General features: G+C 41.9%; 2 protein-coding genes across 2 annotated transcripts; one reads left to right on the top strand and one right to left on the bottom strand.

Annotated features, from left to right (window-relative positions):
* The first annotated feature begins 61 nt into the window (after positions 1–61).
* osgin2 (oxidative stress induced growth inhibitor family member 2) lies at positions 62–8,885 on the top strand. The gene is made up of 7 exons (XM_061217920.1): positions 62–108; positions 387–461; positions 3,632–3,718; positions 3,995–4,131; positions 5,230–5,421; positions 6,297–6,388; positions 6,613–8,885. The coding sequence occupies exons 3-7, from the start codon at positions 3,652–3,654 to the stop codon at positions 7,688–7,690; spliced, it is 1,566 nt and encodes a 521-aa protein (XP_061073904.1). The 5' UTR covers positions 62–108; positions 387–461; positions 3,632–3,651; the 3' UTR covers positions 7,691–8,885.
* On the bottom strand, positions 8,478–25,427 carry nbn (nibrin). Its single transcript, XM_061217908.1, has 16 exons — positions 25,166–25,427; positions 24,386–24,519; positions 23,317–23,456; positions 22,735–22,894; positions 22,393–22,496; positions 22,189–22,306; positions 21,098–21,285; positions 20,465–20,562; positions 19,948–20,086; positions 17,934–18,281; positions 16,624–17,071; positions 15,824–15,889; positions 13,827–13,988; positions 13,590–13,703; positions 12,806–12,855; positions 8,478–9,250 (listed from the first exon to the last, which is right to left on the bottom strand). The coding sequence occupies exons 1-16, from the start codon at positions 25,194–25,196 to the stop codon at positions 9,220–9,222; spliced, it is 2,331 nt and encodes a 776-aa protein (XP_061073892.1). The 5' UTR covers positions 25,197–25,427; the 3' UTR covers positions 8,478–9,219.
* Between the last annotated feature and the right edge of the window lie 370 nt (positions 25,428–25,797).

Here is a 25,797-nt window from a genome sequence, read left to right as displayed (position 1 = left end):
TCTTGTTAAATGGGAAAACGTTCTGCCGTCGCCTATTGCTGTACCTCAGCAACGCTTCTGAGTTCAGGCAATGCTCTACGAATCTGTGCTCGCGCTACATGCCTGCCGGTAAAAGATGAAGTGCGTTTCATGAAAAAACCAGACCGGCTATTTTCGGAATTCCGAAGAATCCAGATTTCCCCTCCGAAGCATGCTATTATTTGTGATTTGGTTTTACCTATTTAGACTGTAAAACACATAATTGTGTTTTGTATCAGTAGCTGCCATTTGCTAAGTCGATACTGCTACACTGCAGCAATAGCATCTTTGAAAAACCGTGGTCTGTGTCATCTCATGTCATGACTTCTCGTAGATCCTCCCACTAATGACTTTGTCTATTTATACAGCTTAGAATTTGCCGAGACGGGTACAGTCAGACAGCAGGGATTGCGCGAGAAAAAAATTGCTACAACTCACCCGAGGTAAGTGATTTTAATTAATTATTTTCGGCGTGGTCTGCACTGTGAAGGATGACCATGAATGTGACCTAAATTCTGGAAGATTGGTGACATATATTTATATGTGGACTTTATCCCTTATGCATTTTATATGTAAGTCTACCTACAAAGGCAGACCATTGTGTGAACGTATCACGTAGAGCTTATTTCGTAAATACGTTGTTGCAACTGTCTTTTACTTAAACGAATGCTTTCTTAAAATAAGGTTATTACGTATATGAATAACTCAATTTATGTGAGAATATTATTGAACGAGACAGAGTAACTCCATAGCAAAATACGAGTAGTTAATAATAGGCTCTATAAAGATACATTTTAAATACAATTATTTTTTAAAGTGCGGGGGCAGACTGTTGGAACAAACAAAAAAACTTTAATACAGCGGTGCTTTGTTGTGGGTATTTCAGTGCTTTTGTTTCTCTGATCCCTATATTGCACCTTGGTCATAGTTATCCCACATGGTGGTACAGTATTTCCAATCAGAGTTAAATGTGTGTTCATACCTTACTATTAAGTATTAAACACTTTATTTGTCTCTATTTTTTTAAAGCTTGCTTATGCATGTACACAGAGACACACACATACATACATACACACACACACACACACACACACACACACACACACACACACACACACTTGCAAACATCAGTCAGATTATTCACACATGACACTGTTGCCTACATATGTCAAAAATCAAAAGCTCCTAAACTGTACATTTTAAGATAAAATAAAAGATAAAATAAGATAAAATAAAAAATGAAGTGGCCTTGTAAATTTAACAATAAAAAGTTGCACTGTCTCATTAAAATTACTGAATACTGAAGTGATTATTTGAGTTGGACATACCTAAATAAATGACTACATCCAACAAGTTATTTTGTCTGAAATGTACTTGTGTTATTTTAGTTTATTTCATAAAAAGGAAATAGGATTAGTAATTCCAAATCAAGATTATTCTTCTTGAAGAAGAACTTGCCACCCACTTTCCCAGAGTTCGATAAGTGTATTATAATAAATGCTTTCTTATTTGCAAGTACTATGTCACATTTTCACTGCCTGTTACTTGTATACTGCCAACAATGTGCTGTTTACAGCTTTTAAAATTTTTTATAAAATGTGTTTTCTTTTGGTTAATTATTGAAAGCTCCAACTGACAAAAGTAAAATCAGCTGAATATAATTCCTATTTATAAACATCTATTAGATTAGAACACTGAATATATCCATTCATTAAATAATTGTCCTCATTAGAATTAATTTACTCTTGGCTGTTCAGTGTGGATAGGCTAAGGGTTCAGGAGAAAGAATATTGCTTTGAAAATAGCAAAAATAAATTACGGGGTGTGTACATCTGACACAATGCCAGTTTCAGTGCCCTAATTTGGCAGTGCAACAGGCAGCACAACTAAAATTTGCAGTTGGCTCTGAGTGATAAGGTGACACTTGTGTCCCAACAAGGCGATACCATTGTCAGTGGGATTCTAGTCCAGTGTGCTTTGACATTCTGTGAAAAAGAAGCAAACAAGATAAAGGGTGTTAAAACAACAGCACTATATGAGTAACCCCAGTGAATGTGGTTAAGAGAGTGTTAAATCGGGAAGCCATGTGGAAATGCCAGCTTTAGCCTGCCAGCCGGGGTACCTAAATCTATCCCGTTTCCCGACAACAGTCTGATACCCCATCCAAAGGGTTCCGCAATCCCTGGAATCCCTCTCTTTTAATGAAAAGAGTAAATAGTGGACCAAAGAAAAACAAGGGTGACGCAGGGGGATATGCAGACGGCCAGCGTGCCGGTCGTAACTTTAAAAAGAAAAAGACGTAAACATCGCTCAGAAGGATTATTCTGCAAATTGACATGTGATCAGAGGGATTTGCTTCGGTCACCGCACAAAGACACATTCGAATAGCACATCTGAGCCTTGATAAATCTGATTATAATTAGCTTTTGTTAAAGAGCGGCAACTGAGTTAATGAACTTTAACATAGCCATGTGAAACTGGGGCAGTGCACAGTTTTTGTGGTCATGGCAGCAGCTCGACCATCGGGTGAATAGTTTTCATTCCAGCTCCTCTACGAATGGAATCTGCCAGTGAATACAGCAAAAATGCAAAAGGGAGCATCAATGAGGGGGGAATATGTAACAAAAACAACAGGAATGGAATCAATTAATGCACCAACCAGCATCAATGAGGGGGCAGTATGTAACAAAAACAACAGGAATAGAATGAATTAAAGCATTAACCAGCAATATGCTTATATAGAGAATACAGTTCAATATACAGTTCAAATTCACATTTTTCAAGACAGGTGTCAGGTGAAGGGCATAGCAAATCCTAGATATGCATGCTTTTAGACAGATGTACATTTCTTCACAAGAGGATAGTGAGATAGCTGGCCTGTACCCTCTTCACCCTCTTCTTTTCACACATTTGCCTGTTTAATAGCTAACTGAAGACTATAAAAAGGCGTTGGCCATTTATAATTTAACAAATCAGATGCCATGGGCCAGACCATTCAACACATCCTACCAAACATTGCACTCACTTAATGGACAAAGAATTAGTGCTGAAGTGAACAACATCCCACATGTTTGATTTACCTTGAAGCATTTAAAAATAATTTTAGCATAATGAAAAGGCAGGGATGCATTAAAGCAGGATAATTAGGACATTCATGTTATAGAAAAACACAGGCACGTGGCCATGTTGTTGATGTCTCAGTATTCTGGAATAATCCACCCCTGCCCCTTCCCTGAGTGCTCACACTGCTGAAAGGTAAACCAGTCCTCAGAGGTTTTTCACTACTACACTCATTGTTAAAAGCTGTGTTGTCTTTGGGCACCTGTCCTTTTATTCTTATTTTTTGATGTGAGGCGATGCCTTTGAACAGAAAAGTGTCCCTTTGCCAGTTAGTATTTAAAGTGATAAATCCACAAGTCAAGTTATGTACGACATAACACAACAGCAGGCTCATGATGCATCCTTATGTAGGCAAATTGACAAAATAGCCATGCAGCATTCATTATTTACATCAGACTATTGAGAGAGAGACTTTTACAGAAACGTTTACATTTTCACAAGATACAGGCTCACTTTAGTTAGCATATTTTTATCTTGTGTCCTTGGTTCCTAGTGCCAGCTGTGGCTGCGACCATGCCCCTACTGGAAGAGAGCTCACTGTCCAGGGACCACCCTCTCACTGTGCCAGTGGTCATCATCGGTCAGTCTCTTCTCAACACCTCTTTTCTTACTATTTGCCTAAAGCTTACATCCAAAATGTTTAAATTGTTTGACCCTGATTTATAAACTTGAATATTACCCTTTATTTTTCCATATTTATGGTTGTAAATTAATATTTTAAATGTACACACCTTTGACACAGTGTATTAATTTCGATAAGTAAACTGCAAAATGTGAAAAAAATATAATGCCTCTGTCAATCTGTCTTGTAGTATAATGCACTCCTAAAGGAATCATTCCTTGATTCTTTTTATAGGAAATGGTCCATCGGGAATATGCTTGTCATACTTACTGAGTGGATACAAGCCTTACTTGGACACTGGTGTTGTGCATCCAAACCCAATTCTCTTCAGGAAACTACAAGATACAAAGCACCTTGCCATTACTGATCAGGTAGAGTGGGCTGAGATTCATAGCAGCACATTAAGAAAGTTGGTGACATTGGTGGACACTATAAACTGTAATAGCTTTAGATGCTTATAGGATATAGATAATTAAGATACAGTGAGCTCCCTAAAGTTTGGGACTAAGACATATTTTTTCTTGACTTGCCTCTGTACTTCAGAATCATAGATTTGTAATCAAATCGCTCACATGAGGTTAAAGTGCGGAATCTCTTTTACTAAATGGTATTTTTTTAATATATATTTTGGTTTCACCATTTATACATAGTCCCTTGAAAGGAACCATAATGTTTTGGACAAATGACTTCATGGGTGTTTCTGATTAGTCAGGTGTGTCTAATTTCTTCCTTGATGCAGCTATAAGAGAGCTTTCAGTATCTTGTCTTGATTCCTTTGATTGCTTTTGGAGTCTGTTGTTGAAGTTTGTCAAGATGAGGACCAGAGTTATGCCAGTTGAAGTCAAGGAAGCTGTTCTGAGTCTCAGAAATATGAAAAAATAAAAAACAGTCAGAGACATAGGCCAAAACTTACGCTTACAAAAATCAACTGTTTTGAACTTCACAAGCATGGAGCTCACTATACTTCAAATAGTATTATTTTCTCTGAAAGAAATGTATTTTACCATAAAGTTGTTCACAAGAATACCAACTTGGCTAAACAAAATGAAATGTACATTCCCAAAGTTTGGATATGTGCATCAAGCCCAATGCATTGTTTTAAGAATTCTCATAAAATCACATTGATCTGTGCTGATCTACATGAGAAGGTCCAATGAATCTTCTCTTGGTGGGCAAGGAATGGTGGACCTATATCCAAAAGGTGAATTGAATTGGGTATAAAAAGTGAAACAAATGTATTGTGAACTTACCTTTACTTCCATGTTCTCTTAGATATAATTATAGCAATATGATTCGGGGGTGTGTTTTACCTATGGCGTGGTTCTCTATTTTAAAGTTAAAGTCAATATGAGAAAATTCATTTGACGCTAATTCTTCTGAGGCTTTTTGTGTGAAACAGGAAAAGAGGTATGAAATTAACTTAAATAAAAGCAGCAGCAGCATCACTGACCAGCTTTGCTGTTCCCCAGGATTTGCAGTATCTGAGTGAGGGGCTGGAGGGGAGGTCATCCAACCCGGTGGCAGTCCTGTTCGACACGCTGCTCCATCCCAACGCTGACTTCGGCTATGAGTTCCCTCCCGTGCTGCAGTGGAGGCTGGAGAACCAGCACCACATACCGCACCTGGTGCTGGGCCGCGCCGCGCCCGGTGGAGCCTGGCACGTGAGTCTCTCGCCCACCAACACACACGGCATCTTTGGGTGTCCCACAGCAGAAAATGTGGTAAAGGAGACAGCTGTGTATGGATGAGACTTCATACAGGACTCAGCTCAGACTGAAGGTCTTCTGCTGGCATAAAATCCAGCTGTGACCAGCTAGAAATGTCCAGCTACCAGCCATTTCAAAACATAGCTTGTGCTGTTTTGTTCAGTAGGGTCCCTTTACATTAGCAATTGATCTTCAATGGCTTAAAAAAGTGAGTAATTTTCTTGCCAGCATGACATATAAAACTTTCCATCAATGTAGAGATAGAATCAGATTTCTGTGCTAGATACTATGTGTGTATAGTTAAGACCCCTAGGTTTTTGACAAGTCATGGCTGCTGTGTATGTTTGAAGGTTCTGTTCGAAACAGACAGGGTAATTATGCATGTGACCTTCATCAACAAGAGATATTTACACATGCAGTTCTCTCGTGGTTTGGTCTTCTCCTACACTGGCTACAGAGGCAGCCATGGAAAGTTATTATAGTAGTGTAGCCGTGGTTATTCTTAGTTATTATAAGAGTTATAACTCTTACATAACAAACCAACATCTTTATTTGCACATTGTTTTGGAGGTCTGTTTTCAAGCTGCAGTGAAAATCAATGCCACAAAGTGCTACTGTGGACAGCCTGGGATTTGATCACCCAAAATATGGAGATACAGCCCAATCGTCATGGTTACCATCAAATGATTCTTACGCCACTGCTTCATGTGTGTCTTAAAATTGTAAACAGCTGAATGTTTCACATGAACCCTGGTGCTGTCAATTTTAACTAATTTACCTCTATCCCATGCTGTTAATCAGTGTGTGAGATTCATCTCACTTGTTCTCAGGCAATGGAGGGATCCATGCTGACCATCAGTCTGGGCATTTGGATGGAGCTCCCTGGGGTCAACTATAGAGACCTAACTGCAGGGAACCGAAGGTAATCCACGAGACAGAAAGTGGATATCCTGCTCTGTAAGACATCTACGAGCTGCTGAAACCTCGAGAGATAGCATGGAGGTGTTTACCTTTGCCAAACATACCTGCAGTCTACACCTTTGGTAAAACAGCAGATAGCCCCACACAGAGAATTTAAGCTTGATTGATTATCAGTTTATATGACTGTCATTCTGAAAGAGCACTGATGGCTCTTGTCACTTTCAGGGGTGTGGTAAATGACAGAGCCACACCAGAAGAGATCTCGTCCTACTACAAGAACTATGTGAAGCTGATGGGTCTGCAGAAGAACTTTGTGGACAACGCATATGTGACGTCTGTCCAGCGTCTGCACCGCGGTCACGAGGATGCCATGAAGAGCGAGAGCAGGGGGGATGCTGTCGACGGAAAGAAGGAGTTTGAGATGAAGGACAGCAACCCCGCCATGCTTCCCCAGGGCCTTTGGGAGGTGAGGGGCTACCAGCGAATCCAGGGTGATGCCCACGTGCCTTTCAGCGTCTTTGCTGAGAATGTGGTCCTGGCCACCGGTGCCTCAGATGCCCCCGCCCGGCTATCGGTGGAAGGAGAGGACTTCCCGTTCGTCTTCCACAGCATCGCCAACCTTGGCTTGGCCATAAGCAAGGGGACTCTGGGCCAGAGCTCGGACCCGGTGCTGATCGTGGGGGCAGGCCTCAGCGCGGCGGACGCCGCCTTGTGTGCTTACAACAACAACGTCTCCATTCTGCACGTCTTCCGGAAGCGGGTGGACGACCCGGGCCTGATCTTCAAGCAGCTGCCGAAGACTCTCTATCCCGAGTACCACAAGGTCTACGACTTAATGTGCTCCCAGACTCACACTGCAGCCGCTGGGTCTGCCACAGCACCCGCCTCTGGCAGTTTCCTGGACTACACCAGTTTCCCCGAGCACTGCGTGGTCTCCTTCCAGCCGGACATGAAATGCGTTCTGCGGAGCGGAGCCAACCTGAAGGTCTTTAAGGTCTCAATGGCTCTGGTGCTCATTGGCACACACCCCAACCTGTTTTTCCTCAAGAACCATGGCCAGTATCTGGCCCTAGACCCCAGCAAGCCTATGTCCTGCAAACACAACCCTATTGAAATCCATCCTTACACATTCGAGTGCACCAAGGAGGCCAACCTTTTTGCCATGGGCCCTCTGGTTGGCGACAACTTTGTGCGTTTCCTGAAGGGTGGAGCCCTGGGTATTGCCAGTTGTCTGATGAAGAGACTGAAGAAGGGCAAGCTGATAGCTGATGGAGGAGGTGGTGGTGGGGGTGGGTTAGTCTAAGAATTAAAAAAAAAAGAAAAAAGCGACAGATAGCTAGACGTTTTAGCGCGGGCAGTGCCATAGCTAACGCTTTCCAAAATGTTTACGTATGCAGTGGATATCTACTTTAATGCTTTCTTACGATTTTTAAGAAAACAAATTATAAAAATACAAGCCGGCTATACGTATATGAATGGAGGCTCTCACTGCACAATTCACGTGGGAAAACAACATGCAATTTTGATGAAAGAAAACCTTTTAAGTCTTTTTCAACCATGAAATGGCGTCTAAGTGCAACGTGCCGGTGCCACTCGGACGGTGTGTAAATACCCACAATTCACTGCTTCAGGTTTGTACATCTCTCCAGCTGGGGGCGTTATCTTGCCAACTCATTCTATTCCTGTAATTCTTGAAAAAGACTCATTATAAACTCAAATAAAAACAAAACAAAAAAAATCTTCCATTCGTCTTGTTGATGTGCTTGATGAGTGGATTCTCCACTTCCAGATTGAGTGGTTCATATGCAAGCACGCTTATTGCCCATTTCTGAGGATTAATTAAGTCCTAATTTTAGAAATGTGCCTCAGAAATATTTGAGGAAATTTAAAAAGTGAAAATGCAAGGGCCTACATTTACATATATTAAAACCGTAAGGTTCAACTGAAGATTTACTTTAAACCCATTGTCTATTATGTAAAAGTGTAAAGGATAGGTAAAACAACACCCATCCTTTTTAAACAACACTATTTCAAGTGTACATGTAATAGTAAAAGCAACTATCCTATCCCATATTTCAGTTGAGGCAAAATGACTTACAAATGAGTTTATTTAAATTACAGACATTGTGTACCACTTGGTAATATTGTGCATCCTCTTATGCACCTTGCATGGCGTTATTGCATTTTCAGTGACTTGACCATGCTATTTACATAGACAACAAAGACATGTCGAGAGAAAGATGGTAGGATCGGGGAATCAAACCTACTGTATACAGTGAAAATGTAATACATGAGAGACTATACAGGCAAGAGGAAATATATTGGTGTATGTAGAAATGGCCATTTGAAATAATATCAGATAGTAATCATTAAGTTCACCTGTTGGGTAGCAATGATAATTTTGCTGTCTGTTCAAGAAGAGGCTTGCGATATGAAAACGAGACTCCTCTTTCACATAAAAAAAACTCCCAATGTTTTGTAAACAGTACTTTTTTATTATGAACAAATAAAAGATTTAAAAAACTTGATTTATTTACCAGTTTTTGTATGCACATACGCATTGTACTACCTTAGTTGCCAACAGTGACACTTCAGGCAAAATTATATGGGCCCATTAAGGAAGAGAAAGGAAAAAAGTGAAATCAGCCACACACAACATAAATTAGCAACATACATTTTTGGAAAAAAAAATGCATTGCATGGTGCAGGCTCAATGATGCAAATCATGCTAGCAATGAAGGCGATATGAGACAAGACAACGTTTGAAACAGAAATTTTACTGCATTACAAAGCGACTTCACTTCAGCAGATTTAAGTGAAGCTTTCATTCCTTCATCTTCTCTTGGAAGGTTTGGGATTGTATCTGGGGGGAAAAAAAAGCAAGATACAATTTAGACACCCAGCAACAGAAAGGTAATCACTGGCAAGCCTTCTTTAAGTGCACTGCTTCACTGTTGACTACATTTTATTATGTAATTATTATGCCTACATTCACCTAGTAAAATCCAGGTATTTCGTAAAGGAGGAAGCAAATGTCAAATACCAGCCATCAGTTTTAAAACATGCAAACACACATTCACATGAGCTCAAACAAATGTTTTCTTTGAAGCCTATGTGCGTTCTTTTGCCATGCATGATTGGCCGAGAATGATGATTCAATGATCAAACATTTTTGCCTCGCTAAAAGGGGATCGTGCTCTCCTTGCCTTTTTTTTTTGCTTAGGCGAGGAAATATCAGGGCTTTAGAGCTAGGTTACATCATGGCCTGACACCGTCTCTAGGCAACTCTTTACCATTCTCCCTAGGAACAGGAAGGAACCGCACGGGCCACTTTGCCCCACACTCATCGAGGCCCAGCCATGAACAACGAGGACAAATTACTTTGGTGTACCTTTTAACCACGTCGAGGGCCATTACGGCTCTTGTTGTTTGGCAACTCTTCCATTTGAGATGAAGTGACCTCTTTTCTGTTTTTTATTGTTCTTACCCTCTAACAATTTGACAGTGACAAGTTCTGAGGTTGCGAGTTAAAAACATTCCACATTTTCTCACGAGTAGGGAGGGAAGTCCTTCAAAATATTTCATTCTTCAAGGAAACATCTGAAGTTAACACGAAAAAACCTGTAGCTTTTAAGACCTAATTGCTATCCATATTCCATGCACACACTAATGGTGTTCTTTATATCTGCTAGATGGCAACTAAATAGGCTGAAGTATTGGCTTGGAGGGAAAAGCTATTCCTATAAGCTTAAAAAGCCTTGGTACTGCAGGTAAGAGCCTTTGTTAAATCGTTACATAAAGTGTCTGGGGAGTGTATGCAAAATTGTATACATTTTGTCTTCATTTTGATACCATTTGCCACATTGGTTAAGAAAAAAACCTATTAAAAGAACAAAACAAAGCAAAAAAAACAAACTAAAATCAAGACCCTCAGTGTTTGTGTCGCAGCTGCGAGGCCGAATTGGCACGAGTCAGCACTTCTTCTCAGAGCTGACAACTGGGATTAGTGCAGGGAAGCGCAGGGTCGCCCCAGCCCTGGCCCTCTGGCTGGATTAGACGTGGCGTGGCTGACCCAGACACTGTCTGGCCACACTCTGTTGCACCCCCATGCCCATGTTTACAGTCTGCTTGGAACTCGCATTGAATAAAAGGGGCTGCGGAAAGGGGGGGGGGGGGCGGAAAGGAAGACTGTTTTCGTTTGGGTGGCGTCTCTGAAAGCATCCCCGTGAGCAGAAAATGACCGGTGGTTTGTTCTCCTGTGCGCTCTGGGAATGTGCTGTGTATTTAAGCAGAGGCAAGCGGAAGATCCACAGGCTTACAGTTTTCAACCAACCAGTTTTCAACCAATGACAATCATCTTTTGTCCCCTTCCCAGTACCTTTACAGTGACGACGACAACAACAAGTGTTCAGAGGCTTTTTGAATGATGTGATAGAATATTTAAAAATTTGCTAGAACTGTTCAAGGTCACAATATTACTAGCTGTTGTGTGAGCAGCTGCGTTGACATGCTTTTAACTTTTATTTATTCATTTATGTATTTATTTAAACAGAGCATCTGTAGGTCATGTGGAAAAAGAGAATGAACAAGACAGCTAGTCTCCCACTCAGTTTGAAGAGCACTGGTTCCGTTTCCTATGAAACTGGAAAAACCAGTAACTCTGAATTTTTCATATTGGTCAGGTCCCAAAAAGCTGGTCAGGGAGTTTGATGATTATGGAAGAAAACTGAATACTGTATGTAGGTGAATTTCAAGCACTACTATCCGTTTTTATAGGTTTTGATAGTTTTGATGTATGAGAAGGCAACATAGTAACAAATCTTGGAGCCGCGTTGGCGCAACAGGCTAAGATGCAGCGGACTTGCGGTTGCAACCGGGGTTTGATACCCGGTCCTGCCAAAAGCCAAGTTTGGCCGGCTCTCGTGGAGCAGCATAATTGGCTCGCTGCTCCAGAGGGAGGGACTTGGCAGTGCTAGTGGGGATCGGAGTAACGGTCTAACTGAGAGGAGACAGCTTGGAGAAGGTGTGTTGCTCTCAGGGTCGCAAGATCCTACTGGGCCGCTGAGGGATGAGGCCAATGTATCCCCAGCTAGCACCAATTGGATTAGATAGGGTATAATTGGCTACCAAATTGGGAGGAAAAAAAACAAAAACAAACATAGTTACAAATCTTAAAGGTGTAACATGCAGTTTTTTTTATTATTCAGTCATTCAAATGTATTTTAAAACATAATTTTTTAAGCCTAAATGTCCCACTATAAAAGTTCACCCAAACTGTCTGGGCATGATAATGAGAACTGTCAATTAGCCATGATTAATAGATAATAATCATAATATTTTTTGCAAGCTAGCTAGCCAAGTTAAGAGAAAAGCACAACTATAACGTTCTCATGAAAGCAAACTAGCTAGCTAACGCTATCGATAACGTCACTTCATGAACGCAAACTAGCTAGATAGCTAAATGAATATAACCAGAAAGGCAGTCTAATTTAAGTAAACCAAACGTTAGTCAAACATTTGCACTGTCTTGCCTGCAGGCTAGCGGTGCAAACTGCATGGATTTGGAGGGGAGTGGTTATCCTCATGTGTGCTACGAGGAGAACATTCTCAACTGGTTTAATAACCTATTAATATTGTCTATTTATTAATAGACGATAAATGCAAAACTCTTACTTCTCAAAAACTAAAGAATGTACACATTTAATACTTTAGTTGTGTTTCTTCAATGCCCTCTTGTGCAAATTGCATATGAAAATCAAGCAAGCGTGACCAAGTGGGTTACTCCTTTAAAACGTACATTTAAAAAAATGTATTTGGGACCTTTCAAATGCGTCTTTCACATGCAGTCCATGGGCGCCATATCCACCAACGTGGGTTGTTAGTTAGGTGGTTCAAGCCCCAGTGTAACCACTGTAGGGCCCTTGAGCAAGACACTTAAACCCGCGATCCGGGGGATTGTCCCCTAATCAACTATAAATTGCTTTGGATAAAAGCTTCAGTTAAATAACCGTATTACAATGATGCATGGAGCTATGGAGGTACTGGCCACGGTCAGAACAGGCACCGTCCGGATTCAGTCCAAGGCCATAAGGTTCACCCATGCACTACAGCAGAGTGCCATAAAACATATAGGCATATGTGCAGAATGGCTTTTCCCGAAGTCTGTAAGTACTGAAAATATCTGGCCTCTGCAGAGATTTTTCAATTCTACATAGGGTGTCTCCATCACAAGTTCTAATTCATGGCATGAGTCAGAAACAGCTGTTGTCACATTATACAATGCACAGATACATTTTGATTGGAAGAAAAAAAAAAAAAAAAAAAAAAAAAATGGATTAAAGCAGATCTTTCCGGTAGCTGGGGATTAATGGTGGGGATGGTTTAGGCGGAACGGTTAGAAGCAATGCAAGCAGCATACCTGAAGAGATCATCTCCAAGTGCTTCATCCCTCTCATTCTGTTGGTCGTCCTGTAATGGAAAAGAGGTTTAGGCTTTGCTAAGAAGTCCCTTTCTCCCCCCACCCCACCCTAGTCACAATGTGGCGCTCATCAACCCCTGAGTTTAGAGAGTTACACCCTCACACTGCTGTTAATCCTCTCTGGTGATACATTTCATGAAGTGAGCAAGACAATGTTTCGACCAGTTTGGTAGTCTTTATTTTTTTTATTTCTTTTTATTTCACAGGAATAAAAACAATGATTAAAACAGTCTTAGGCTCAACTCAGACAACCTGTTTTTCAGTGGGCTCCTGCCTGCAGAGTGAAGAAGATGATGTGAATTAGGTGAAGGTAATAAGAAAAGGAAGAGAGCAAAATAAAAGGGAAATAGAGAAGAGTAAAATGAGAGAATGTGTATATACAGAAAAAAGATGAAGAAAATACAGAGTGAAGGAAATATGTATATTGTTTCAATTGATAAAGGGACTAGTGGCTACATGATTGGTTGGGCAAGAGATGTGAATATTTTAACAGATATTTGAAAGTATATTTGGACGTAGATGTTCGGAGGGACGTAGGGAGCATTAACAGCAGTGTACGGGTATCATTTTCAAAACTTCACATTCTTCTTATTTACCCAACACCTGCAGTAATCTCTCTGACCCCCTGCCCATCTGTCCCCACCGTCCCACCACCCTGCCCCCTATGCCATCTTCTCCCTGTCTCATAACCCCACTGCCCCATCCCATTGCCCTGCTTCCATACCTCCGCTGCCTCCCTCAGCCACTCCTCCAGTTCAGAGTTCTTCGCTCGGTTGTGTACCACCAGGTCCGACCCTCCGATGATATTGGGGAGACCTTGGGCCCCGGGCACGGATGCCTGCAAAGGATACGCACAGATGACGTGACGCAAAAAGGGCCACTTGCCACTGAAAGAGGCAGCATGCGCTTGCAAGCACTAGCCCCTTTTGGCAGTTTACAAGTATGAGAAAGCCTGCCTGACCTTCCGGAACCTTTTGAAGTTCTTCTGGTTGGCGTCCCGGAGCTGAAGGGCACCAGGTCTGGACCTCACAGAGTTGCTCACGATGAGGGACTTAAACTCTACCAGTAGAAGGTTCTTGGGGAGGTTCTCCCCATTTTCAACCTGGTGGGATGCTCTGGGCACCTGTAAAGTAAAAAAACCCACATTACAGGCACGCCTCACTTCAAAGGTAATGTAGCTATGGTAGAAGTAGTTTTTTTTGGTGAGCTGATAATTCTAGCATGCTAATATTAGGGCTACATTTTCGTTTTTTTAAATCTGGCTTTCAATTTAATCAGAAATTCATCCTTTTATCTGAACTTGACCAACTAATTTTATGAATAAAGGTTTGCATACTTGGTTTCAATATATTATCCTCCATTTAATTTCGATTACTTAAAGGTACAATAGGTGATTTCGGACTCCTAATGGTCAAGAGAAGAACTGCAACAACAAACAACCTCAGACCACAACACTGTTTAAGCTTCCCACAGTCTGAATATAATGCGTAATATGAAGCGTTATTATACAGTCCAGTGCTCTCATGCACTGTTCTGCAGTCTTCTTGTAAAGAAATGTTTGCCGGACAGGTGGCTTTTTGAAATTTTGAATTTGGTGTGCTACACAACACTATTTATATTTTTAGTCCTTTTGAAGTTTTCACTTTAGTTAATTAACTATAATGTGAGCAAGCAAGTTATTTGGCTACGCAACTAACTGGCTATATAACTAAGATATGATAGTCCACTGCAAACAATGCAACTGTAATTTACAGTTTGAGAGAAATAAAGGTTTAGCTAAACACGGATGATTGAACACGTAAAGAGATACGTGTAGCTGCCCAAATTGCACTCCAGACAAGCGATCACTGAAACTCTGCATACTATTTCTTATCTAGTTAAAAAACAATACCAGTTCGCTATCAGTAACAAGCAAATTAACAATTACTAGTTACTTTCCCAAATGTACAAATATCCACCTGAAGCACAACGCTTGTGCAATCAATACTATGTTTGTATTGCCTATATATTATCTTAAGTGGATATTTGTAAATTTGTCAAGTTAACGATAGCTCATTTGCTTGTTGCTAGCGATAACAAACTGGTATTGTTTTATAACTAGATAAATAGACTTTGCTTGGATAATAAGCAATAGTACACACATATGAGTTTCAGTGATTGCTTGTCTGGAGTGCAATTTAGGCAGCCACACGAACAATCTGAATAAGACCCCATGCCATTGGCTGTGGCAGTTAGAACCAATTTTTAACCAATTAGCTTGAACTGTTGTACAGCTGTACAATGTTTTGATACAGAGTGACGGCCCGACAAATGTAGACTTTGAAACCCGAATTTAAGGACCACAAACACAGGCAGAGGGTGAGTCAACAGGTCAGTGAGACTTTTTCAAAGATAGGAAGGTTTACAATGGTCAATAATTTACAATGATTGGTCCAATACACCAGACAATGATCTTGTAACAATGTTTCAACACAAAAATCGTACCTATTGTACCTTTAAATGACAGTGGTTTTTGCTGCCATCTACTGCACAAGAAACGTATCATTGCACCACCTACAGTACATCTCCTCCTGCTTCTATACTATTTAGGAACAATATATATTGAACCAAGCCATATGCTTCTTGTGATATATACACGCTTCTGGGGTGCGTCTCCCAGATTCCTTAACTGGTAAAACCATCTTAAGCAGCAATAACTTTAACCAAATGGTTAAAGTGTTGATAAGCCCATCAAACGGCCTTGGAGGGCCTGATATGAGCTGGAAGAACGCCAGAGTAGAAACAATTCTATAAGACTCATCAACACTTACAGCACCCGTTTAGTTAAAGTTAATGCTGCTCAAGGAGGTTCAGCTACTGAATACATTTCCTGCAGGTATATGAAAGGTTTGATTGTTTTTTGTTATTGACTTTATCACATTAGAGTTAATGTGATTACACACACACACACAAACAGACCTTAGTTTCTTGGTGTTCAGCCTCCTTTTCCTGTTTTAGTGCCATTCCTTCCTCTGGTTTGGAGGCCTGGAGCAGGAAGTGATATGTGTGAGAATAAACTAAAGTCATGTCTATGCTCCTCCATTACAAGTAGTAATAAACACATTAACTTGTGGGGCTTCCATGTGCCATCAGTTGCCTTAAACTCGTAAAACGTAAACTCACTGCTTCCACCAGAAGTTACAGAACGTCTGTTCAATGTTGTTTTTTCCAGAAGAATACGGTTTATGATTATGGCTGCTTATTGACCATCTCAGACACTAAAATACTTTGATGTAAATTGGACCATAATTAGAGAAAACTACAAATAACTGCACAATGTCCGTGTTAGTCCGTGTTAGTCCGAGCACCGCTGTATAAGCCTACCCAGTTCGTAGTTTCATGTTAGCAACAGCTTCCCCACCACAGTGTCACAGTGGAGCACTATTACCATGTCACTGCATACTGAAATGGATCGCGTGTGTGACTCGTACGAAGTTATGAAAGCAGAAGGAATTAAACTTCACACATACACAAAAACCAAAGCTGATCTGTAAGTATTTATGTAGTTATTCGTCATGAAAGTTCAGGACACGGTGAGCTAACTTGGAGCTCGGAACACGGTGAGTTTATGTTACTCCTCTCCACCAATAACCGCCGTTTGTGTAAAATCTGCCTAAACAATCTGAGCGTTACAATCACAGCAGAACCTTAAGCTTCCTCTTGGCTCCTACGGCAGAGCACATACCGTAAGGTCATGCAGAGGTCAGTTCTGATCTCACCTCTGTAAAAGACACCTCTTCCTGCTTGATCTCGACTGCAGTTTCCAAACATTGTTTTTTACTGGGTGTGGCAGGAACATCCTGCTCTTCCATAGGCTGAGACATGATAGACTCCAGGTCGTCCATTTCAATCTCCTCCACTGGGTCAGGTGAAGCCATTTCCTTCCTCTTGTTGGAGGGGGGCATCTGGACAGCCTCTACAGAGGCACGGGTCTGCAGAGACTCCTTCGAGGAGTATGAGTTGGGTCCTTGACCCGCTCCACTGTTTGGCCCTCTTGGCACAGGGGTTGCGAAGCAGGGTTTGGGCACTGGGGCAGCCTGTGGGGTTGGTCTCCCAGGGTTACTGTGCTGGGGAACGGACTCTCTCAGCCCTGGGATGTCCTCCTCAGCTTCCCTCCTGGGGGTCTTGGCTTCACTACCGTCAGCGGGGTCACTCCCCTCCCGTGTTCTGGCCAATAACAACAGGAGAGCATGGGTTAACTTCTCGAAGCCCAATATTCTGAGTACATGTGAAATATACACAAAATCTGTCTTTCAGATGAGATGTTAAACCTTGACTCTGGTCATTAAAGATCCCGTGACACTCTTCGTAAAGGGTAGGGGGCTCCCTAAATTCTGGCTAAATTCAAACTGCCACCTAATCATCCCCTGATTCAACTGTCAAAAACGAAATGGCAGCCGTGCATCACACAGGTGGGTGCTACACATTGGTGATGGTTGAGGCGAGTTTCCCCCTCATCACTGTAAAGTGCTTTGAGTGTCTATAAAAGCATGATATAAATGCAATGATTTAAAATAAATACCAAGCATATGCCAAACAGGACGAATTTGCACTACAGTACATGAATAATGTGTACCTAGTATGCACAGATTAAATTAGTGAGGCATTACAAATTTCAAACCAAACACAGGTCAAATATATGTAGCATATACTCTGAATACAAGCCAATTACACACTCAGGATTATAAAAATTATACAAGCCAATTATATAAAAGCCGAGTTTGGCCGGCTCAAATAATAAATACCAAATAAAGTTACTGAGTGTATACTGAATGCCTGCACATGGCCTATAGACACACACTATATACTAATTCCATATCAATGTCAGACCTGGGTCAAATACTTAACTTTTTCAGATTCAAATACCAAGCTTGTCAGGTGAATTTGAACCGACAGAACACTCTCACAAAGTGCAATCCCCTTCTGGCCCTCTTTGTTGGCTCAATTGCACCAGGCAAGATCAATCATCCACAGAAATGTCATGACCCAGGTCTGACCAAAGAAAAGCTCACTACATTGCTACACTCACCTTTTTTTGCTGATGGGCTGGAAGTAGTTAGTGAGAGAATTGGACTGCTTCTCAGGGGACGTGTTCTTGTGCCCATTAGTAAGGAGCGGTTTGGCAGCTGTTGAGCTGTCGCCTTTGAGCCGGGACGTCACTGCAGGCTTGTCTCCCCGGACCATGGAGGTCGCACCGGCCTGGGTGCTGCTGGCTGACATCATGGTCTCTGCCACGGTGGACGTGAGGTGCGGTTCCTCCGCCCTGGCTCCTTTGCCGGATGGTGCCATTGCTGTGGCTGCCTTGCTGGGCGGCCTGGCCCATCCCTGACGCTTCTCTGGAGTTTCGGCCACAGCGCCCAGACCGCCGGTGCCCATTCTGCAGAGGACAAAGAACAGTCCTGTTCAGTTTAAAAAGGCGAGTTCCTCCATGAGAACACAACCCAAAGATAGTGTCGAGGAACCGGCCCTAGGCCCCCCTGATGAGAGATTGACGGGGGATGGGTTAGGAAGGAATGCATTGTTAACCCCTCGCACACACCATCGAGGTGGTAGTAAGCACGCCCGTAAGAGGAAAAATATGTGGTTCAGAGATAATGAGCAGCCCTACTTGTCAGAAAGAGTCTGAAATCGGGGGACTTAGATTTAGAGTACGAAGGAGCAAGGTTAAAGTTCTGACTGAGGCCATGCGTAGAATGTGTTCTAGCATGACCGTGGAAGATGCTCAACATGCTGAACGGGTAATTGGTGACCCAGGGAGTTTGGCGTTCAAAGAAACGGTGATAACATACTTAGTTGACACGTGTGGGCTTGCTCCTACAGGGGAGGAGCACAATGCCTGGTTAAAGCAACAGGATGAGGAAAACAATGAAGATAATTGGGAGATCAAAGAGTATGAGGAGATGGAAAAATGTAGGAGAGATAAGGAAAACGGAAGGGATGTCAATACCGAAAGAAGATTAAGAGGCTTCAAGGGCCTTCCTAATTATAGCACAAATAATTTATCGGATAGATTCAAAGGACTAACAGTGGAGGAGTTAAATGATGAATTACACTCAGCTATTAGCTGGATTTCTTTTGTAGATCCCTTAAGGCGCCACAAAAAGGGGCACCTGAAGAGTGTATTGAGATGGTGGCAGGCACTAACTTCTGGCTTGCATGAGGTCAAGGTGTGGAGGAAGTCAAGGAGAGACTATGAAATTGAAAAATGAAATAGGTTCCTTAAAAAAATACAAAAAAGCTAGTGTTTTTCCACTCGTATATTGAGATGGTGGAAATTCCCAACCGGAGGGGCACATGAGATAAAGTATTGGGGAAATTTCCTTTGAGGTATGAGAAAATGACAGTGAGACAAACAATAGTGATGAATATGTTCATTAAAAAAGTTGCATAAGAGATAAATGTCTTCCCACTCGGTATACTGGGGACATTTCTTATCAAAAAAGGTACACTTTTATACGAGCTAAGGATATATAAGGATTGAGCTTTTAGACGTTAAAAAAGCAAATTTGAATTGGGCTCTATATTTTTGAGACAAGCCAAATCCCTCTGGTAATTTGATTCCCCAATGAGCCAAAGTGGGAGAAGACCTGTGCTCAGGGTTTCAGTCAAGAGCAGGGGTGCAGAACAGGGGCCGATCAGTTTCATAATTTTGTGCCAACTTCTGGTCTTAGTTCTTTAATTGACTCAATCATATCTGATCTGACATGCATGACTACTTGCTATAGCTGCAGACTGCAAGTGTATCCTAATGATTTTACTGTGCAAAAACAAGTACACAGACCAGCCCTCGAAGACCGAAGTTGTGTACCCCTGGTCAACAGCGTCTACTGAATGTCTGGAAAATAGCAACATTCTGTAGCCACGCCCAGTGTGCGCCCACCCCAAACTATTGGCTGCACCATGCAAGGGTGATTCCGAGAGAGCCCAGAGTGACAGCAAGAGACAAAGGGACAGTGACAGCGAGACAGTGATAAATATATACAGTGACAGCAGAAATAGAGATACTGCAGACAGAGTGACAGATAGAGATAGCATGGGGGTACCTGCTGGTATCCTGTGGAGGTTCAGTGTCGGGGGCGTAGGCGGTGATGTTTTGTGAAATGGCGGGCAGCACGGTTTCATCCACTGCCGCACTCTGAGACAGCGTTGCAGTGGGAATCGATGGCCTCCTTCTGGCCGTTTCTGCAGGAACACGAGAACCAGGGCACATTACAACCACAACCTGCTGTGCAGCATATGCTGAGCCTGACCCTAGCCATGAAACCACTGAACAACACCCCCAAACCCTCAGAACTAAATTTTCACTTGGAATGGGCCCCAAGGGATGGCTCCCATACACAGATAGAGATGATATGAGAATGAATGATGTCAAAAGGTACATTGCACACCAATAAACATCGATGACAACAATATCAGGTTAAAATATTATCAAAAACAGCATTTCAATTCAATCACAGTGACAACAAAAATTACAATCATAAACTACCATCCTGAACCAAATCCTTTGCGCTAGAAGCTTCAAAATAGAAGCTTCTAGATTTACGCATGCAAGGCACCCACCCGATTCCATCTTTGACAGCGGATTGCAGTACATGTCTGTGGAGATGTAGATGGTGGCCAGGCCGATCTCCGACTCTGCGATTAATCGAAGGCCCTTCCTTTACGCGGTTCAAGAGTGGAGAGAGAGAGAGAGAGAGAGAGAGAGAGAGAGAGAGAGAGAGAGAGAGAGAGAGAGAGAGAGAGAGAGAGAGAGAGAGGGGGAGAGAGAGAGAGAGAGAGAGAGAGAGGAGAGAGGAGAGAGAGAGAGAGAGAGAGAGAGAGAGAGAGAGAGAGAGAGAGAGAGAGAGAGAGAGAGAGAGAGAGAGTGTAGCTGGCATCATCACAGCCTTGGCCTGGACTGGCCAGATCTCTCCCATGAGTGCACTTCCTCTGTAATACCATGAACACTCCCCACATTTGTACTGTACAACAGACACTGCTGAGCAACGATCACAGAAACACTGCTGGGTCTTGCATACAGGACAAAGCAATGATCACAGACAAACACTGCTGTGCCTGCATACGGGACAGAGCAATGATCACAGAAACACTGCTGTGCCTGCATACAGGACAGAGCAACAATCACAGACAAACTCTGCTGGGCCTTGCATACAGGACAGAGCAACGATCACAGAAGCACAGCTGAGCCTGTACCTGCGCAGGACTGCTGCCACAGAGTCATTCCACTTTGCGGCTGTGGGCAAGAGGGCCTGGGAGTTTCCGGTCACCATGTCAACCACGCAGCTTCCCGATGACTCCAGGGTGGGAAGGGGCAAAGACCCCTCCTCCAGCAGCTGGCTCCGCCCCCCTCCAAAATCCACAACTGAATTCAGGCGCTTTTGCTAGCCGGGAGATAAGTCCTCTCAATGACTCAAAGGCAGGTAACAGTATCATAAGTAACACTGCAGCACCTTATGATAACGTTCTTGTAAATTATGAAAAATATGGATTCTCCAAAGCTAAATTTTGCAACTAACAAAATAGGCTAACAAAAGCACATGAGCTGGTATACCACTTCAATACATATCCATACAATGCAGTTAAAACTAGTTTCAAATAAGTAAGTGTTTGCACATTATTGGTCGACATGGAAATAGGTGCCCAATAGCACTCCAGGAGGGAATTTATTGTATTTCTCTTTCCTGGTTAAGAACAGCCAATTCTACTGGGATCTTAAGTCTATATTAGTCTCTATTAGGACTCTGACCGAGATAACTGCAGATCATGAACACCTCTGATACGCTCTCCCAACTGGTAACCGGTAGATCCTTAATGATAGCTTAATGAGAAGCTAAAGGTGCCTAAAGTGGTAAATCAAGACACTTGACAGACAACCCTCAAGAACACACACTGTGAACTTGGTAGGATAATGTAAACTCCTGAAACAAGTATATTGTTAAATACACCTCTCAAAACAAAAGTAATAAAATAAATTAGTCAGCGAACTGATTGGATCCATCTAGTGAGCCAATGTGACCTAAATTACATTCTGGGATAAAATGTAATTTTTACACCAAAGCCTTTGACTGATGGAGTCAGAAAAACATGCATAGATAAATACATCCATATAGGTATGGTTTTTCCATAAGCTGTATAGCCACCAACAGTACCCACCTTTTCATAACATAATGTGACCAGACCAGAATCCTCTCTGAAACCTGTCACATTAAATATGGACTTTTTTGGCATTAAATATATAAATGCCATCATCTCAGATATAAATAAAGAAAATATTGTACTCTTACCTGTTTGCCATTGAGGAAAATGAATGTCTTCCCATGAAATAGGCTTTTTCGTTCAGGCCTGGCACTGAGGTCTACATCCTCTTTACGTAAAGTAGGCTCATCTATTTCAGGGTAAAAACTGCAAAACAAAAACGAGGAATGTCAAAAGTCAATTTCAACCGATGGACCGTGAAAGAGAAAGGCGTGAAATATTTGCGGTTTCACCTGTCAACCGTAGGTGGGGTAAGTCTCTGCTGAAGGGCGTTCCAGAGCTCACTGAAGTACTCCGGCTTCACTATTGGACGGCAGCAAACGAGGGCGCAGATCGTCTGAAAAACAAAACCGAGACGTCCGTCAGCATTCAGAAGACAAAGCATTCAGCATTCAGCTCTCAAACCGACACACGTCAACCGAACCTCCTGGAAGGCAGCTGGGGTGAAGCCGGGTCGGTGGATGTGCTAGCTGCAGACCTGGACCACCACCTGAAGGACCCAGCCTTTCAGACCCATTCCAGATCGTGATCATACCCTCCCCGACAGCACTGGCTGCAGTAAAACTGGTTCTGACCTTGATGGTGACCTTCACAGAAGACATGACCAGGTGTGTGCAGTCCTGGTTCCAGCTGTTCACCAACTGGCCCCCCAGCAGCTGAACGATCTGCAACAAGGCTGCCTTCCCCTCATTGTCCACACAAGATGAACACACCACCAAGGGCTCATATTCCACCCTGTACAAAAGCAAGGACGAGAATGTGCATTAAATATGGAATGCGTATTGTATTGAATTTGTATTCATTCACGCACATGCACACACCTACATTTTCATTTGTTTTGTTTGCATCTCTCAAATCAATACAAGAATACTACAGCTTTACTCTTTTCTTGAAGAACCCTGGGAAGCAGGCATCAAGCAGTGAGCCCTGCTCATTTACAAGTTGCCATTCATTTTGTTATGTGCCGGTGAGCTGTATGATATTAAATATTAGACTTAGACCACAGTGTACAATAAATTGGGTTCAGGATGTCAATTCATGATCCTTTAGCTCTACGTCACATGACTGTTGGGTGGGAAAAACATTCAGTGGCATTACAGAAGAAATGTACCTTTGTCATTTCAAAAGCCACAGCTTGTGAACCCTGTTGCACTCACCTGAACTTGCTGTGGAAGACTCCAAATGTCAGTCTATCCCCAGAATGTAAAACTTTTGGTGTGCCATTGGCTAGACGTTCCTCGTTCACAAAAGTGCCATATTTTGAGCCGTCCTTCACAGTAAACTCGATGGGCTCATTCTGGGAAAGGAATTAGCAATGTATCAATCACTTTCTCAGTCATTTCCTCACCAAGACCAATTCTCAGTTTTGCACAAACAATGACGCTCAATCCTGAATATAAAACCTTTCCAGCCACAAGAATAAGATTTGTCAAATGTATTGCCCAGTATGTAAACAACGCCATCTAGAGCTCAGAAATATTGGACCACCTAAATTTGGCTGGGAAAAACCCACAATCCAAAATAAATTGCATTCACACAAACACTCTTGCATATGACAGTTCGCTGGAGTAAAGGATAAATAGGGTTACAAACTATATGAAAATACCAACTAAACACTCACTCTGCAATACTCCCTTTATTATGTTTGCTTCTTATTTTCCCCTCTAGTACTACATCACTTACAGTAAATGACCCACTATGAGTGCATATGGATGGAAAGTCAATATATTTATTCATTAGTGAGCAAGAACCAAAGGTGAAAAGCACTATTCTAATTAATTGAATGTTAAACATTCATAAACACATGCCCCATTTGAACTAGGAACACAAAATTGGTCCTTTTAGGTCCCTCTACTCACAAAGAAAAAATCTATCTGGACCCATAGTCTGCCAAGCTGGAATTTCCACTATTTTTGAAAATAATAAATAGATGTTTTTGCTTTAAATGTGCCTGCTTCTGTGTTGCTTATGGCTGCTTAGAAGTGCTGCATGTTTTTTTATGTGCTTTTAAAGTTGTATCTGGTCTGCGTTGTCATCAAATTGTTAAATCAGGGAGTTGGCTAAATCTGGCACATTTACATCACAGAACAGTGATTCTAATCAAGGTGTATGGTCCCTGGATGTGCATGATCTTATCATTAAAAACAATTCCTTCAATGTTGTTCTAAAAAGCCAAATTTTCTTTCAAATTAATATAACCTTGATAAGCACCAGTGAATCACTGACCTGGCTACTGTTCTGGGCACTCACTGCAAGATGCGAGTGAATACGGCTGATGGACTGGTCATTCTGCAGAAGTATTTCACAGTTCTTGCGACCCACCACGTACTGTTTGCCCGGTAGAAGATAGTATGACTCTCCTAGAAAAATAGAAGTTTCTTAATGGTGGTAGCAAGTGAGAAGAGTAGTGTATGAGATACGCGCAAAAAACACTGAAATACAGGCAAAGTAATCCGTTTCTCCAGGCCGGAGTGATGGCATATAATCTGACATTGTTAAATTCTAACCTCATTTTAACACACCGGTAATACTTAAACTGCGTTTCGACATGAAAACGACTGTAGGTAGGGTGGCCAACGCTCAACCCACCCCTTGTGGCCAGGGTTTGATTACCCATCACGACACTTTCTATGTTGAGATCTCATTTCTATCACCACCTGACTTCCCTGCTTTACACTTGTCGGAATTAAATGGAAATGCACGAGGATTGACTGTGCACTCTCTTTAAAAAAAGAAACTGTTCGTGATACTTCCGTCAAATAGTGTTTTCAATGGTATTTTTAATTGCATCTCCAGGGCCTTGGTACACCTTGACAACACTTTTGATTAATTCAAGGGCCGTCATTTCACACACTTAGGATCCATTCCCAATGTGAGGAGGCTAAAATATAAAATATTAAATGTTTATTCGGTTTTGTTTTTAGCGAGATCAAATGTGCATTTGGCTATTTTGCAAAGTACGGAATTTATTTTACCAGACGCGTAACTGACTAACAAACTACTTACCCCCAGCTTCCACGGGGATCAGTTTCCACATTTCGTGACGTCTTAAAGCCTCGTATAAATATACTTTTGCGATACGCTAACTTACTCCAAACAACATTTTATTTTTTAAATACCCGTGTAACTATGTATGCAAACATGTCCTGGTATTTATTCAGAAGGCATTTTTTGCATTTAGACTTGTCTATTATTTGTTATCTTGTCAAACTTCAAAATCCTTCCCTCCAGTTAGCCATAGCTTCTAAAAGACTTCCGCTTTCCCAAGCTCCTGTGCACGCTGCGTCACAAGAGAGAGACAAACCGCTAGGTTTTGCGTCTGCACAATTAGGCACTCAAGGACATGTAAAAACGACTGAATTGAGTAAAACAGCATTTTTTACAATTTATTTTCATTTTGCAGTGCTTTATTTTGCACCATGCAAAAATGTATGTTAGGTTTAACATTTAATTTGGAAGTTACCATGTCGGATTTAGCAACTACTTTATTTCATGCGACAACATTTTCACTGGGTCTATCAATAGTATTGTCAGAGCCCGAAATTTCTTTAATATTTATGTGGAGCTCCATTTCGGTGCTTACCCCTTGCTGCGTAAACGGCAAGAGGGTGCAAACCGTTTATAACGCACCGTTTGAT

Source organism: Conger conger, chromosome 1 (assembly GCF_963514075.1).
Source record: "Conger conger chromosome 1, fConCon1.1, whole genome shotgun sequence".
Classification (NCBI taxonomy): domain Eukaryota; kingdom Metazoa; phylum Chordata; class Actinopteri; order Anguilliformes; family Congridae; genus Conger; species Conger conger.
This window is presented reverse-complemented; position numbering and strand designations above follow the sequence as displayed.

Bases quoted from the DNA above. Each gene is read 5' to 3' on its own strand.
- osgin2 (XM_061217920.1), top strand. From the start codon at position 3,652: ATGCCCCTACTGGAAGAGAGCTCACTGTCCAGGGACCACCCTCTCACT. The intron at 4,132-5,229 runs GTAGAGTGGGCT...GCTGTTCCCCAG, and splicing joins ACCTTGCCATTACTGATCAG to GATTTGCAGTATCTGAGTGA. The intron at 5,422-6,296 runs GTGAGTCTCTCG...ACTTGTTCTCAG, and splicing joins CGCCCGGTGGAGCCTGGCAC to GCAATGGAGGGATCCATGCT.
- nbn (XM_061217908.1), bottom strand. From the start codon at position 25,196: ATGTGGAAACTGATCCCCGTGGAAGCTGGGG. The intron at 22,895-23,316 runs GTGAGTGCAACA...GCTTTTGTACAG, and splicing joins GTCTTCCACAGCAAGTTCAG to GGTGGAATATGAGCCCTTGG. The intron at 21,286-22,188 runs GTAAGAGTACAA...TCTCCCGGCTAG, and splicing joins TTTTCCTCAATGGCAAACAG to CAAAAGCGCCTGAATTCAGT.